The 13489-nt window shown below is 35.6% G+C and overlaps 1 protein-coding gene across 3 annotated transcripts in view; it reads right to left on the reverse strand.

Moving 5' to 3' along the window:
* The window catches only part of LOC150105778 (H(+)/Cl(-) exchange transporter 4-like), a 425804-nt gene that overhangs the window by 2858 nt on the left and 409457 nt on the right, over positions 1–13489 (reverse strand). For all 3 annotated transcript variants that reach the window (XM_090394346.1, XM_090394347.1, XM_090394345.1), the window contains one exon: positions 10267–10361. In XM_090394346.1, the coding sequence (XP_090250472.1) occupies positions 10267–10361 (95 nt within the window). The remainder of the gene's footprint in view (positions 1–10266; positions 10362–13489) is intronic.

Below are 13489 nucleotides of genomic sequence, written 5' to 3' on the forward strand. Positions count from 1 at the left end.
GTGACTATTGAAAAGGTGGGCTCTTATTTCTATATCTATGTTTTGGTTGGTGATTGTTGATTTTATTTCGTTGAAAGCTATCCAAGCAGCTCTTTTTCTTCTTGCTATTTCATTTGATATGTCGTTATTCTTTTTTATGGACTGTCCAAGGCAGTCCATAAAAATGTCTGGTGTATTTCCAATCCAATTTTTTGGCAGTTTCAGCTTATGTCATTCAGCATTGATTCTGATAGTTCGGGGAATATTAATACTACATCGTCAGCGAATAATAGGATTTTTATTTTCAGTTTTTCGAATGATGCTGTCCAGAGTAGATGTGAAGAGATTAGGTGATAAGACAATGCCCTGGCGTGCTCCTCTACTTAAGTTCATTTTAATCGGGTGATTGAAAAGAGTGATATTTGTTGTATCTTCTTCGTAGATATCTTTTATGTGCTGGATATATATGCTATTTCTACTCCTTGTTCTATTAAAGCTTGGAATACTGCATTATGTTCAACAGTGTCAAATGCCTTTTTAAAATCTATAAAAAGAAGACAAAGTGGAATCTGGTATTCTCTGCACCTTTCTGTTAATTGAGTAATAGTTTGAATGTGGCCTATTGTCGAAAAGCCTTTTTTTTCTTTTTTGAAATGGGCCTGTTCTTTGCAGTTATTTTCGTTGATGGAGGTTTGTATTCTGTTCAGGATGACTCTGGTGAATATTTTATGTGTGTGTGATAATAGACAGATGGGTCTGTAATTACTTATGTCTTCCTTATTACCTTTTTTATGCAGAATTATTTTATTTTTAATTAGATTTAAAGAATTAAATACCACAGTTTCTTTAAATATTCTATCATAAAAGTTAATTTATCGTTATAATTCTATTCACTTGTCTTTGTTTACGTAAAGATAATTAAATTTATGCTAATAAATCATTTTATAAAATGTAATTGTCATTAAAACAGTTTTGTAATTTTAGTTTGTTATAAAATATTGCAAACTTTGCAATGTTTCATAATGTTGACAGAGACAAGGCATGGAACTAACAGTATTTCAAGTTGAAGAACTGCACTTATTTTCAGCCAACAGATATTACAGAATTATTACTCTTTATTTAAATAGATGGAAAATGTATACCATATTTACTTGAATATAACTCGCACTTTTTTTTCCCCAAAATTAAAGCTAAAAAAATTGTGGTGCGAGATTTTCAAAAACTAAGGTTTTCAGGACGAAACTGAAAATGGGTATGACTTACCAAGAATCTCCTATTTGCTATCAAGAGTGGTTTCCTTGTGTGCACTGTCAAAGTCATCTACCCAAATAGCGTTATCTTCTTTCCCATTATTGCAAGCAAAAATTACCAGCAATTTACAAGACTTGAGATATGTAAGGAACAATCCTTCACAAATAACTAAAGAGAAGTGGCAGAGTGCGAAATGGACAGCAATGGTAAGCCAGTAGAGATAGAGCAGCCACGAAGATGTGCATTTGATTGGTGCCATATTAACAAAAGATCGCGTGACCCAATGACAAAGGCAAGTTGATAATTGTTGATTTGAAATGCTAATTCTCTTCAAATGAATTCCATAATATCTGAAACTGCCATAACATTCACTATATATTTCTTAGTTTTAACACGTTCTTGATGGGGTGGTATTTTGCCCATTTATTGTTCTGATGGAACTTCTCATTACCATTTGTGTACCACTCTCTGCATCACGCAGGCAGGCTCAAATCATACAAAGTTTCAACCCTTTGGTTGAATTTTATTGCTGCTTCAACATCGAGCTGGTGGGTGGACTCACATTATATGGCATGTTCACAGTAGAATTTTATTTGAAGTTAGCCTTAGTGATCTGTCTTAATGACATTGAAAATTTCAAAGGAAATCAAACAAACACTTATTTCATGTAATTGAAAAATTGGACAATAGTTTTTTTTAGTTAGACACTGTGTCTGCCAGTGCAACATGATTCATTAGTTAGTGTGAGGTATATAACTTTTTTTATATGCAAGGTATATAACTTTTTTTATTCCAGTTCTCTAATTGCACTATTTGTTGAGAAATATGTTACACAGGCTGCAAATGTCTCTGTTCCTTATTCAGTGATACAATAAAACTACTTCTTTTTCTTGCATCTGCACTATAGTGACTGTTGGGGAGGGCATGTTGTTTACTGCAGGGGAGCAAGTTACTATCGCCCTGAAGTGAATGTGTTTAAACGTTTTTTTGTGTGTGAGGTATATGCAAAACTTTTTAATACTTTTTTTGTAAAGTAAAATCAGGGATGCAAGTTATACAAGAGAGAGATTGAGTTATATTTGAATAAATATATGGTAATAAAACTATTTTTCTACCTGACAATTTATTTTGTACATTGTTTCATCTTATCCATACCACGAGTGCACTGATTGCATAAAATATGAAGAGTATATTTTAGGCATCATTATATACTATAAGCTGTAAGTACAGCATTAATTATCCAACACAAAGTTACATCTATAACAAACAAACTTACATCTAGAACAATGAATCTGTGCAGTATAATTTGACATTTCTTTGTACCATTCTTAATGATGGTGTTCTACTATTAATTATAAAGGGAAAGTGTAAAATAAAAAGAATACTCCCAATCAAAATATGTAAACATAATGGTAAACAAAGAACTTTTATGTATTCCTTTACTAAATTATAAAGGAATATAACTTTTCAAAGTGCCTAATCTTGGTAGATCAAACATCATTCTTAGTTTCAGAAGCATTCCATACTCTTAAAGGGGAATACAGCATTTTCTTTAACATAACATGATGAATAAGTAACACATAGACACAGTAGAAAATATTTAATTAAGACGGATTAATTACAGTTATTTCGATTCATGTATAATGGATCATCATCAATGTAAAACAGAAATAAAAAAATTAAACAATAATGAAGGTATATGGCAAATGGAATCTCTCCTGCTATGCAGTTGTGAGACAGCCAGGTTAAAAAAACAATACCATTAGAATCATTTGAAGTGTGCATGCATTCAATTAAAAAAAATGAAAAGTATGTGTTATATGTAATGAAAACTTGTACAATTAAATGGTATTCTTAATAATTTCCCAGATTTTTGGCATAGAGTTCATCATAAAGGTTGAGATTTGGATAATGTCGAAGTCCTCTGTAACTTTCTTTAAGGAGATGCTCATATTTTGGGGTCATCTAAGTAGTAATTTGTGTCATTCCAAAGACCCTGTGCTAGTATTAGTAATCCCATATATTAAGTGCTGGGAGGACATCGTGTTTGAGGTTTAATGGAGTTTTGACAACACTGGAAAAGGATTAAAAACTAATTTTAATGCTTCCAATATTTCATTTCAGTGTTACTGAGACATCTTCAGAGAGTACAAGTAACGCTTGTAACACACACACAAAGAGACAACACAATACTTAATGAAACATAAAGTCCTATCTAGACAGTGCACCCTCTATGGGCATTTGTAGACAGCCTAGGATGTAAAAAAAAAAATCAGGCCCTACCAGAAACTTGTTACCCTAATATGCTCTACCAAATATCAGCTCCCTCCTCTCTCAGTACCTGGAGTATATAAAGTCTTGCTATACTCCAGGTACTGAGAGAGGAGGGAGCTGATCTTTGGTAGAACAGACAAGGGTAACAAGTGGCTGATCTACCTAAATGCCCAAAGTAATATCTGTTTAGAGGAACACACATATCTTATATCTGCAATCATGATTATGGTCAATCATACCATGTACTGGATACAACTCACAGGATCTTCTGGAAGAAAACCACCATGCTCCACCATAGTAAATTTAAAAAGGAAAGACTGTTTTTGGAATCTGCAACAGCACTCAGAAATCAACCTAATTTAAACAAATACGGATGCATACAATTTCCCAAAATTTGGAAAAAGTCTCAGTTTACATCCTAGACAGCCTACAAATGTCCATAGATGCACTATCTAGATAGGCCTTTAGAGTCACTCACGTGTTTCATTAAGTATTGCGCTGTGTGTGTGTGTGTGTGTGTGTGTGTGTGTTATTTGTACTCTCTGAAGATGTCTCAGTGACTAAGATGATATATTGGAAGTATTAAAATTAGTTTTAATCCTTTTCTAGTGCTGTCAATACTCCATTAAACCTCCAACATGATATTAATAATCCCATGTTCTGCTAAACCTGATTTATTGTTTCTTGGAAGAAATGTAGGACTAGAAAGGATTAGAACTGTTTAGAAAGGTGTATAGAAATAGATCGGCTTGTTTGTCCAAAACAGAATAACTTGCAGTTGCACGGGACTAAATAGACTCCAGGTAGCAGTAGAGATGGAATTTTATCTTTTTGGTATCAATGAACTAATTGAATTTATAGGTTTGAAAGTTGTGGAAATATTAAACTTCTTTAAGGTGTGAGAAATGCATTCTACAATGCCTGTACTGTATGGGATGGCAAATGGCAATTCTGAGTGAATCTTCTCTTCTAATAGAGGGTGGAGAAACCGTTTGATAATCTTCTCTATTGTTTTGGATTTGAGAAGATTATCATCCATTAAACAAATTAAACAAGGCTTTCCTACTTGCTTCAGAGAACTAGAGAAAAAGTAAGTAACCAGAATAAAGAAGATAAAATAGGTGAGATTCTGCTAAATAATAAATATTGGATATTATGTTTGGGCAATACTGATCAGGGATTATAGCATTCAACACTAAACATTAAGGTAAATTTCTTGACTGGTAGGCAGTTTCAAGTAGATTGACATGCACACATTTCAAAATTAGGGCAATGACACTCATTTGCCCTATAGTCTCATAGAAGGTTCTGCTGAAGAAGAATTGGAAGAATAATTTTTTGAGCATGCAGCTGACAAAAAAAAAAAAAAAAAAGGAGTATGAAATAAATACCAGACATATAGCACTGCTAGAAAAATTTGGAGAAAAAGGCAAAGCTAATAAGTACCCACTAGATTTCTGTTCAAGACATGGACTAGACATATCAATACCATGTTTCCACCTAAAGATGAACACAAATTCACCAGGAGAGAATACACAAGAAATAATAAAAGTCTTACTATGTTATTATTGATAATATCTTCATGCTGGTGTTATTATTTTATCCTATTTTTATCCTAAAAATAGGATAAAAGTGAATATCACATTAAAAATAAAAATATGTTAAAAAAGTTTTAAAAAGAAAGTCAAGCAGTTTGCAGAGGTGAACTATAGACTCATATACACAATTATTATTAGAGAAAATAATGAAAGAATTTAAAAACAAGAACCAAACTTTGGAGTGACAGTGGCAACCTCTGAAGAAACACTGATTAATTCAGCCCAGGTGAAGTGTGGTGAGGATGTTTGCAAGAAGAGAAAAATTCAAACATCATAGACTCAAATAGGCTGTATAAGAAGAAAACATATTGAAAGTTCCCATCCATTCCAGAAGCAGCCCTGAAAAAATACAGAGAAAGCTACAAAAAAATAAAGCTGTATGTAAAATTAGCTAAACATGATACTGGGTGTATGATTTATGTTCTCGTGACAGATGGCTGCAGCAGATCTACCAGACTGTCTGAAGTAAAACAAACCACATGAGCAAGTGGAGGAAGCTTATCATTAGGTGAGAAACAGAATGTACAAACTTTCTTGATAGGACAAAAAGGCACCACGATGTTAAGAAGTCTTAGAACTTTAGAACTACATTGATAAGCTTCCTCCACTCAGTGTTCCCATGTGTCTAACAGATCTCTTCCTCCAGTGGTTTGTCTAAATTTGGACAGTATGATAGATCTGAATTCATCATAAAGAATATAAAACATACATCCAGTATCAAGAAGCATTGCAGTCTGAACTAGAAGAACATGCCACCTCAACTAAATATAGGATTCTTCAGAAGAAAACTAAGGTTTTCTCCCAAAGAAAACATTATATATATACAGGGTGTTCGGGATAAATTTGACAGTTTCGTAAGGAAAAAGAAAATCTTCTTTGTATCTATTAAATTTAATGAATTGACAAAAAAACATTACAGGCAGAGTTAATTACAATACTATCGACAAGATTTACTCAAAATAACCACCATTAGCATCGATCACAGCTTCAATTCTGCTTCGGAACCTCGAACAAGCTGATGCTACTGTCTCCCTGGGAAGGGCCGCAAAAACTGTTTTAATTTTATCCATTAACTGGGCTTTTGTATTACTGGAAGTGCGATTGGTGTCTTTTTCAACTGCGCCCCATGCAAAATAATCCATGGGGTTAAGGTCTGGGGAGTTTGGAGGCCAAACATTTGGACTGGTGAAGTCGTAGAAATTTTCAGACAACCATTTTTGACTTTTCCCAGAGGTGTGGCAAGGGGCCGAATCCTGCTGCCATACATACGGCCTACCATTGGCTACCCTTGTTATCCAGGGCTTGCCTACAGTTAGCAACTCCACGAACAAAGCCCGAATTCCAATGCCAGGGTTCTTCAACACCTGTTCCTGCAGATTTGCGAGGAATTCTGCTGTACGAACGCAATCAGATCGTCTGCTAGGGATCTTTCTTCTTGCTACATCCTCGTAGTCACCATTGCAAGTCTCTAGTTCATGCCTGATTGTTTTTACTGTATTCAGGGAGCATTGGGCAGCAGTCGTAATATCCTTATTTTGATGGCGGGCACGAATCATCATGATACAAGTTATTCTCTTCCATGATTCAGGTGGGTTCCAGCTATCCATCCTTTCTGACATCTTGTATATGAATGAAGAAGGGTCCAAACTTTTAAATGAAGAGAAGTGTGTGTTAATACATGTAACTTACGGAAAAATATAATTAATTATAAATATGTCAAATTTATCCCGAACACCCTGTATATCTTTTCTTATATATCTTACTATCATTGAAGCTAACTAACAGTTAGCAAATAAAGAGTCTGCACTATAAAATGCAAATTAATGACAGTGGGAAAAATTGCACAGGTGACATACAGCTGTTTGCTGATTATGCAAAGATCAAAAAAGATAATCCAGAATGTGGCTGATTCTGCAGTACTTGCAGAATGATTTGACTAGGATGGAATTGTGGGCATATGAAAATGGCTATCAGTTCAATGTTAGTAAATGCTAAGTCATGTATTTTAGTGTAATGAGATATCCAATGCCATATTACATTGGCAGGATTATGCTAGAAGACATTGATCAAGCTAGGGATTGTGGAGTTGTAGTAGACAGAAAGTCAAAGTTCAAGTGCCATATAGCAAAGAATGCAAATACAACTCATAGGATAATTGTAATGTGCTGAAACAAACCTTTGACATGTGAGGATAAGGAAGTCATTTAATCTCACTTAAGTAAACCTCTGAGTTTTTAATGGCACTTGTGACATAATAAAATTTAAAGGCTATTCAAATCATTCTGCAACTACTGCAGAATCAGCCACATTCCTGATTACCCTTGTCAATCTTTGCATAATCAGCAAAACAGCTGTATGCCATTTGTCCAATCCTTCCCAGTGTCATGAATGAAAAGCCTGAATAGCAATGGACCAAGGACTGATCCCTGTGGTACACCATTGGTTATCTTAGGGGGATGTGATTCTTGCAGAATCACTCCCCCACACTTTTCGATATCTGTCATTCAAGCTATCCTCTTATCAATACTAATAGTTTATAATCTCATCCCATACTCTCTAATTTATGCAACAGTCTTCCATGCTGTATTCTGTCAAAAATCTTAGCAAAATCCAAAAAGTATCATGGTGTATCCATTTCCCCTTGTCTAATTCAATGGTAACATTATTATAAAATATGAAAAGTTGCTCCAACATTGTCTTCCCTTAGTAAATCCATGCTGTTCATTGCAAAATATAGATTCTCACTTGAGTCAATCCATTTCTGTTTGCAAGCCCTAACCAAATTTTTCAAAATCTTCAGCACCACTCCAGAAATACTGATAGATCATTGGATGCATCAGTCTGTGCACCACCCTCGTGCAATGAGCTTGTCATACATTCTGCAACTACTGCAGAATCAGCCACATTCCTGATTACCCTTGTCAATCTTCCAGTGGAGTCTCTTCTGAAAATCAAATTATATAGCCTAGCAAAGGAATAGCCAGTTCAGCTGAGCACTCTTTTAGCATTCATGTCGAAATCCCATTGGCTTCTATTACTCAATTCTTATTCAGTTTGTGCAACGGATTTAGTATCTCCTCATGTACCTGAGTTTCTTCATCCAGTGAAGAGGTAGCAGTGAAGCAGAATAGTTGCATATTTAATTAAAAACCCTTCTGACAATATAATCAGATCTAAACACGCTTTAGCCTTGAGTTCTTTCGATCACATGCTGCTTGAACAAATTGTCACTCAACATCTCAATAAATTTGGTTTTGTTCTTCTCATGAGATTTCACTGTTAACCCATCAATATTTGAATAATTAAACTCACCCATGATGATTATTCATTTTGCACCCACCATGATTATATAGTAAGCATTTCACTGTCACTAGCAACTGATCCATTGTCTGTAACAGCACCCCCACTATGAATTTGATCTTGTTAGACTCCAATTCACACCAGATGGCTTCAAACTCACTACCACAAATTGTTACTAGCATTGCAGTCATAGCTTTCTAACCTAGCTGGACTCCAATTATCCAATATCATTAGTAGCACATTCCTCCTCACATATCCTATTATTCCTAAAAAATACTATACTCTTTACACTAGACACCAGTATATCTGCCTCTGATAGCCACGTTTCACTATTGCTTACAATCTAAGGTCCCAATGTAGTCTTCAAGGCAACAAACTTTATCCTTTGGTTTGTGATACTCTTAGAATTGGTGTACAGACATAATAAGTTATTTCTGCTTTTTGGTGCACAGACATAAGTTATTTCTGCTTTTTTGTATACTCACTTCTGTAGTCTGCAAGACCCAGCTAGAAAACTTGCAGATCTCAATTCTTATCTAAAGCCTTGCTTATGATAAGGTGAGTTAATATGCTACATAACGTGGTTGTGCTTTCATCAAGAATTTTCACTATTCTTCCTGTCATAATCTAGTTTTCCTGATTCTCTGTTTTAGTTCTCATACCAAATAACTTTTCCTGATATCAATATCAAATGCATTCAAGTAGTTTATACCTTTTATATAAATCCACTCTTCTCTCAAACTTACTCCACACATCCAAATACATGCAACCATTCTTTCTAACCAGCATACATATAAATATTGAATCATTTGCCATCATAACTCCTCTTCTTAATTCATTTCTATTCTATCATATCTAGGTAATATACAAACTATTTTCACTTTCACTTGTTCCAACAGTGCTTTCATATCCCTCCTCATACTGTATATTTTTAATTTCTCTATCTCTTTTACTTTTCTTTTCTGCTTTTCAAGTACATTCATTAAATTTTTGATTTTAACCTGGAAAACTAGAAGTACTCACACGGTCATCAACTGCATATTTTATAACTGAATCTATTCACCATATAATATCCTTCTCTTTATAATTGATTTTACTTAGCTGATTATTGTTACACGAAATGTTACCTGATTCAATGCTTTTTCTCCTTTTGCTGCTTGTCCTTCCAATGCCTCTGCAATTACTTCCAACTCTTTCCAATTCCTTCAACATCTGTCTAATGATTTGCTTTAGTCTAGTTCATCATGCCAGTTAATTCATAGTCAATATCCTTGTTAGTTTCCAAAATGGCACAATTCCATGATTCACTGGGGGCAAGTTGCCTTGATAAGAATTTCACCAGCATTCTTCTTTATTGCTGATGCTCTATCATTCTTGCAAGGTTTTGGTACCATTTTTGCACTACTTTGATATTAACTCCAACAAAATATCAGAAATATATCAAATACTATAAAGACATGAAATCAGCAGTAATATTACTATAAAAACTAATATTCTATGAAAATAACACAATAAAATAGATAAAAATCACTAATTTCACAGGAGCATTAAACACATCACCTTCCACTAATATAGCCTTGAATCAGATTCATCAACATTTATTCTATGAAGTTGGACAATACACACTTTAAAGATTCTGTATGATTTTCTAAAGCAAAATTAGAAAATTCCAATTTTGCTTAATTTCACTTTTGAAAATTTAGCAATTTCACTTTGTTACTTAGCATGTGATATTTGACATTAGATGATCATGGAAAATAATTGTATAAAAGTATAAGATGACCTAGAATGCAAACATTTCATCCAACATTCAAAACAACTTAAATACTTAAACCATAAACCACAGCCACTGCTAGTAACTTACCCGTTATGAATTACAAGAGTTTGCCGCAGGCCCAGCTTGCGGAACATATCTATAACAGTCTCCATAGGAGTCTGATCGGTAATAGTGATAGGTGCCTAAAGATAAGCGGTAAAAGATATTCTGGATAAGTTATATATTACTTACACTATTTAAACATTAATTTGCACTAATATTAACTTTAAAATGTCCCCTTAGAAAATTAATTTGATACAAATGCTATTTATTTATATGAGTCTCAAAAGCTTCATGAAATGACAATCATAATTATTTAACTCTGAAGATCTGCACAGCAGTAGGTTATTTATTATTTGCCTTCCACTGAGGGACTTAAGTTTCTCTAAGGTACCAGTAGCACAAACTCATGAATTATGCAAATGCAACAAGTTTTATTGCTTGGTTAAAGGGTAAAGGATACTTGATAAGAAATTATGTTCTTATTTTAACTCTATAGGGTTAAAAATGATACAGGATATCATTTAGAAAGAGTTTTTTCAGGGCAAATATGCATATAGGGAAAATGGCAGCCAAGGCTTCCTTGTTCAGAATTTAGTTGAGGGATTATTTTGTATGATGTAGTGCATTTGCTGTCTCTATTGTCTCCAAATGCAACCAACCACTCTGAGCTCTTTAATTTCTTCTCCATAAAAATTGATTTTCTCCAGTCCCACTTTCCAACAGCAAAATCATCCTCCTAGTAGATTTTAATGTCCACAACACCACTTGCTTTCCTCCTCGAGCTGTATGGATCTTGCAGGCAGAGATACTGAAAAATTTGCCATCACTAACGACCATACACAACTTGTTCAGATACCCACCAGAATCCCTTATAACCCAAACCACTTCCCAAACACCCTAGATCTCTTTCTCACCAACAACCCTTCCAAATACACAGTGAATGTAGTGGACCCCATAGCTAATTCTGACCACAATCTAGTGCTCGTCTCCCCCCCCCCCCCCTCACACAAATGCAACAATGCTTACTCAGCCACTTCCATACAAGATTAGTTTAGCATTATAATAGTACCAAGTGGGACAGCCTCTGCGACTTCTATGCCTCATTGCTGGCATTCCAACCCAAACATATGACCAAAGTAATCCTCACTGGCATGGAAACATACATTTCCCACACTACTCTAAAATGCCATTCCCTAACTAAACCCTGGTTTGCCAAAAGATGTGATAAGGCTGTACAAATGAAAAACCAAACATACCCTAACTGGCTCAAATCAAGAACTCCAACCTCATTTAGAGCTTGGCCTGGTTGGCCAAGTGGTTAGCGTATCCGTTCTCCAGTCAAAGGGCTGTGGGTTTCGAATCCCACTGTGGGCATGGATATTTGTGATTGTCAGTGAAAATACTAGTGGTAGTGGTGGGCGGTAGATGGTGTTGGTGTAGACCAGGACTGTCCAGCCTTTGGTAATCCAAGGGCTGCATTTAAAAAAAAAAAAAAGATTTACCCAAGGGCCGCATCATAATGCATATCTAGTAATTTAGTGAGCAGCAGCGACAAAACCTCGATAGCTAACAAACGAACAACACTAATCGCACTCACATTCCCTGTGAGCGGCCAGTGCATGCGTGTTGGAACAAAACAATATAAGAACATTGTTTGACATATCTAATATTTGAAAAACATGTGGGTATATAGTGATGAAAAACACCAAATAAAATTAATAACATTGCGATTATCAATTAGTGACAGAATTAAAATATCTAGTGCACAATCTATTCAAATTGTTATTTTATTTTTTTCGCTTGTGAAAATCAAAACCCACAGGCGGGCCACATGCAGTACTTTGGGCAACCCTGGTGTAGATGATGATTGTTCATTGCGGTTCGTTGTAGTGGGTGGATTGAGTGGTGGACGGAGAGAGTTGTAGAGCAGGTGCCCTCCCTTGATGAGTCCTTGGACTCCCTGGAGGTGTCACATAATAAAAACAATCAATGCTTCCAAAAGAGTTCAAAAGAGAAAAAAGCAGGAAACTATTTCCAAACAGCAGTTGAGCCTTTTGGTCTCTCGCCAAAGCATATGGTCATAACTTCTGCCCAACACTATTCTCCATTCCTATCATACCCAGATCAGATGACTCCTATTGCATCATCAGCCACTGAAAAAGCCATTCTCCTGGCTTTGCACTTTGCTTCCAATGGTAAATCCCCCCCCCCCAACCATTCCAGATGCCCAACATACAATGCCCCTATTCTGATCTCCTTTTGCCAGAAAGAGATCAGAAAAATACTGTGTTCAAATTAGACACAAAAAAAGTCTCCTAGTCATTCCTCCAATTGTCCTGAAAGTATGTGCACCAGAACTGACTCCTATCCTATGTCGCCTGTACATACTTTCTTACTCCACTGGTATATATACCACAGTCTGGAAATTGGCACATATTCAACTTATTCCAAAGAATGGCGACAAGTCACTGCCATCCAACTACCACCCTATCTTGCTCACCTCAGTCCTGTCTAAAGTAATTGAAAAAAAAAAAAAAATCATCAATTCCCAACTCCTGCACTACCTTAAAGACACCCACCTAATAAACAACCACCAGTATGGATTCCGTCGCTGCTGATCAACAGGAGATCTGATCACATATGTCACCCATCTCTGAACAAATGCCATGGAGAAGTTTGGCAAAAATCTCAAGTGGTTGCACTTGATATCTCCAAAGCTTTTGACCAGATCTGGCACAAAGGCTTACTAAGCAAACTACCATTATTTGGTCTGTCTCAGGACTTCTGTAGTTGGATTGCCAGCTTTCTCTGTCTGGACACACAATATGTGTGGTGGTGGATGGTTCCTTATCCTCCCACCATTCAACTAATGCCAGGGTTCCACAAGGTTCTGTCCTCTCACCGACCCTCTTCCTGCTATATATCAATGACCTACTTCAGTTGACCTCCAACCCAATACACAGTTTTGCAGATGACATCACATTGCATTCCTCCCTATCATTTGATAAACCTTACTCTACACACAACTCACCCCAACCTACAGAACATCAACCACCACTGCCCTCAATTCTGTGCTCCAAGCCATCCACCAATGGGGTTCAGATAACCTAGTCAATTTCAATGCTAATAAAACCCAGTTCTGTCTTATTTCTCATAAAAAAAACGAACCAATTTCTCCCAGTATTATTTTTGACTACACAGAAATTTTCAGACAATTTGAGATTTCTCTTTTTGGAATTACCCTAAACATCAATCTTCTCCTGGTATA

The sequence above is a fragment of the Typopeltis vanoorti genome, chromosome 6 (assembly GCF_054136105.1).
Source record: "Typopeltis vanoorti isolate ZY-2024b chromosome 6, IOZ_Tvanoo_1.0, whole genome shotgun sequence".
Lineage (NCBI taxonomy): Eukaryota > Metazoa > Arthropoda > Arachnida > Uropygi > Thelyphonidae > Typopeltis > Typopeltis vanoorti.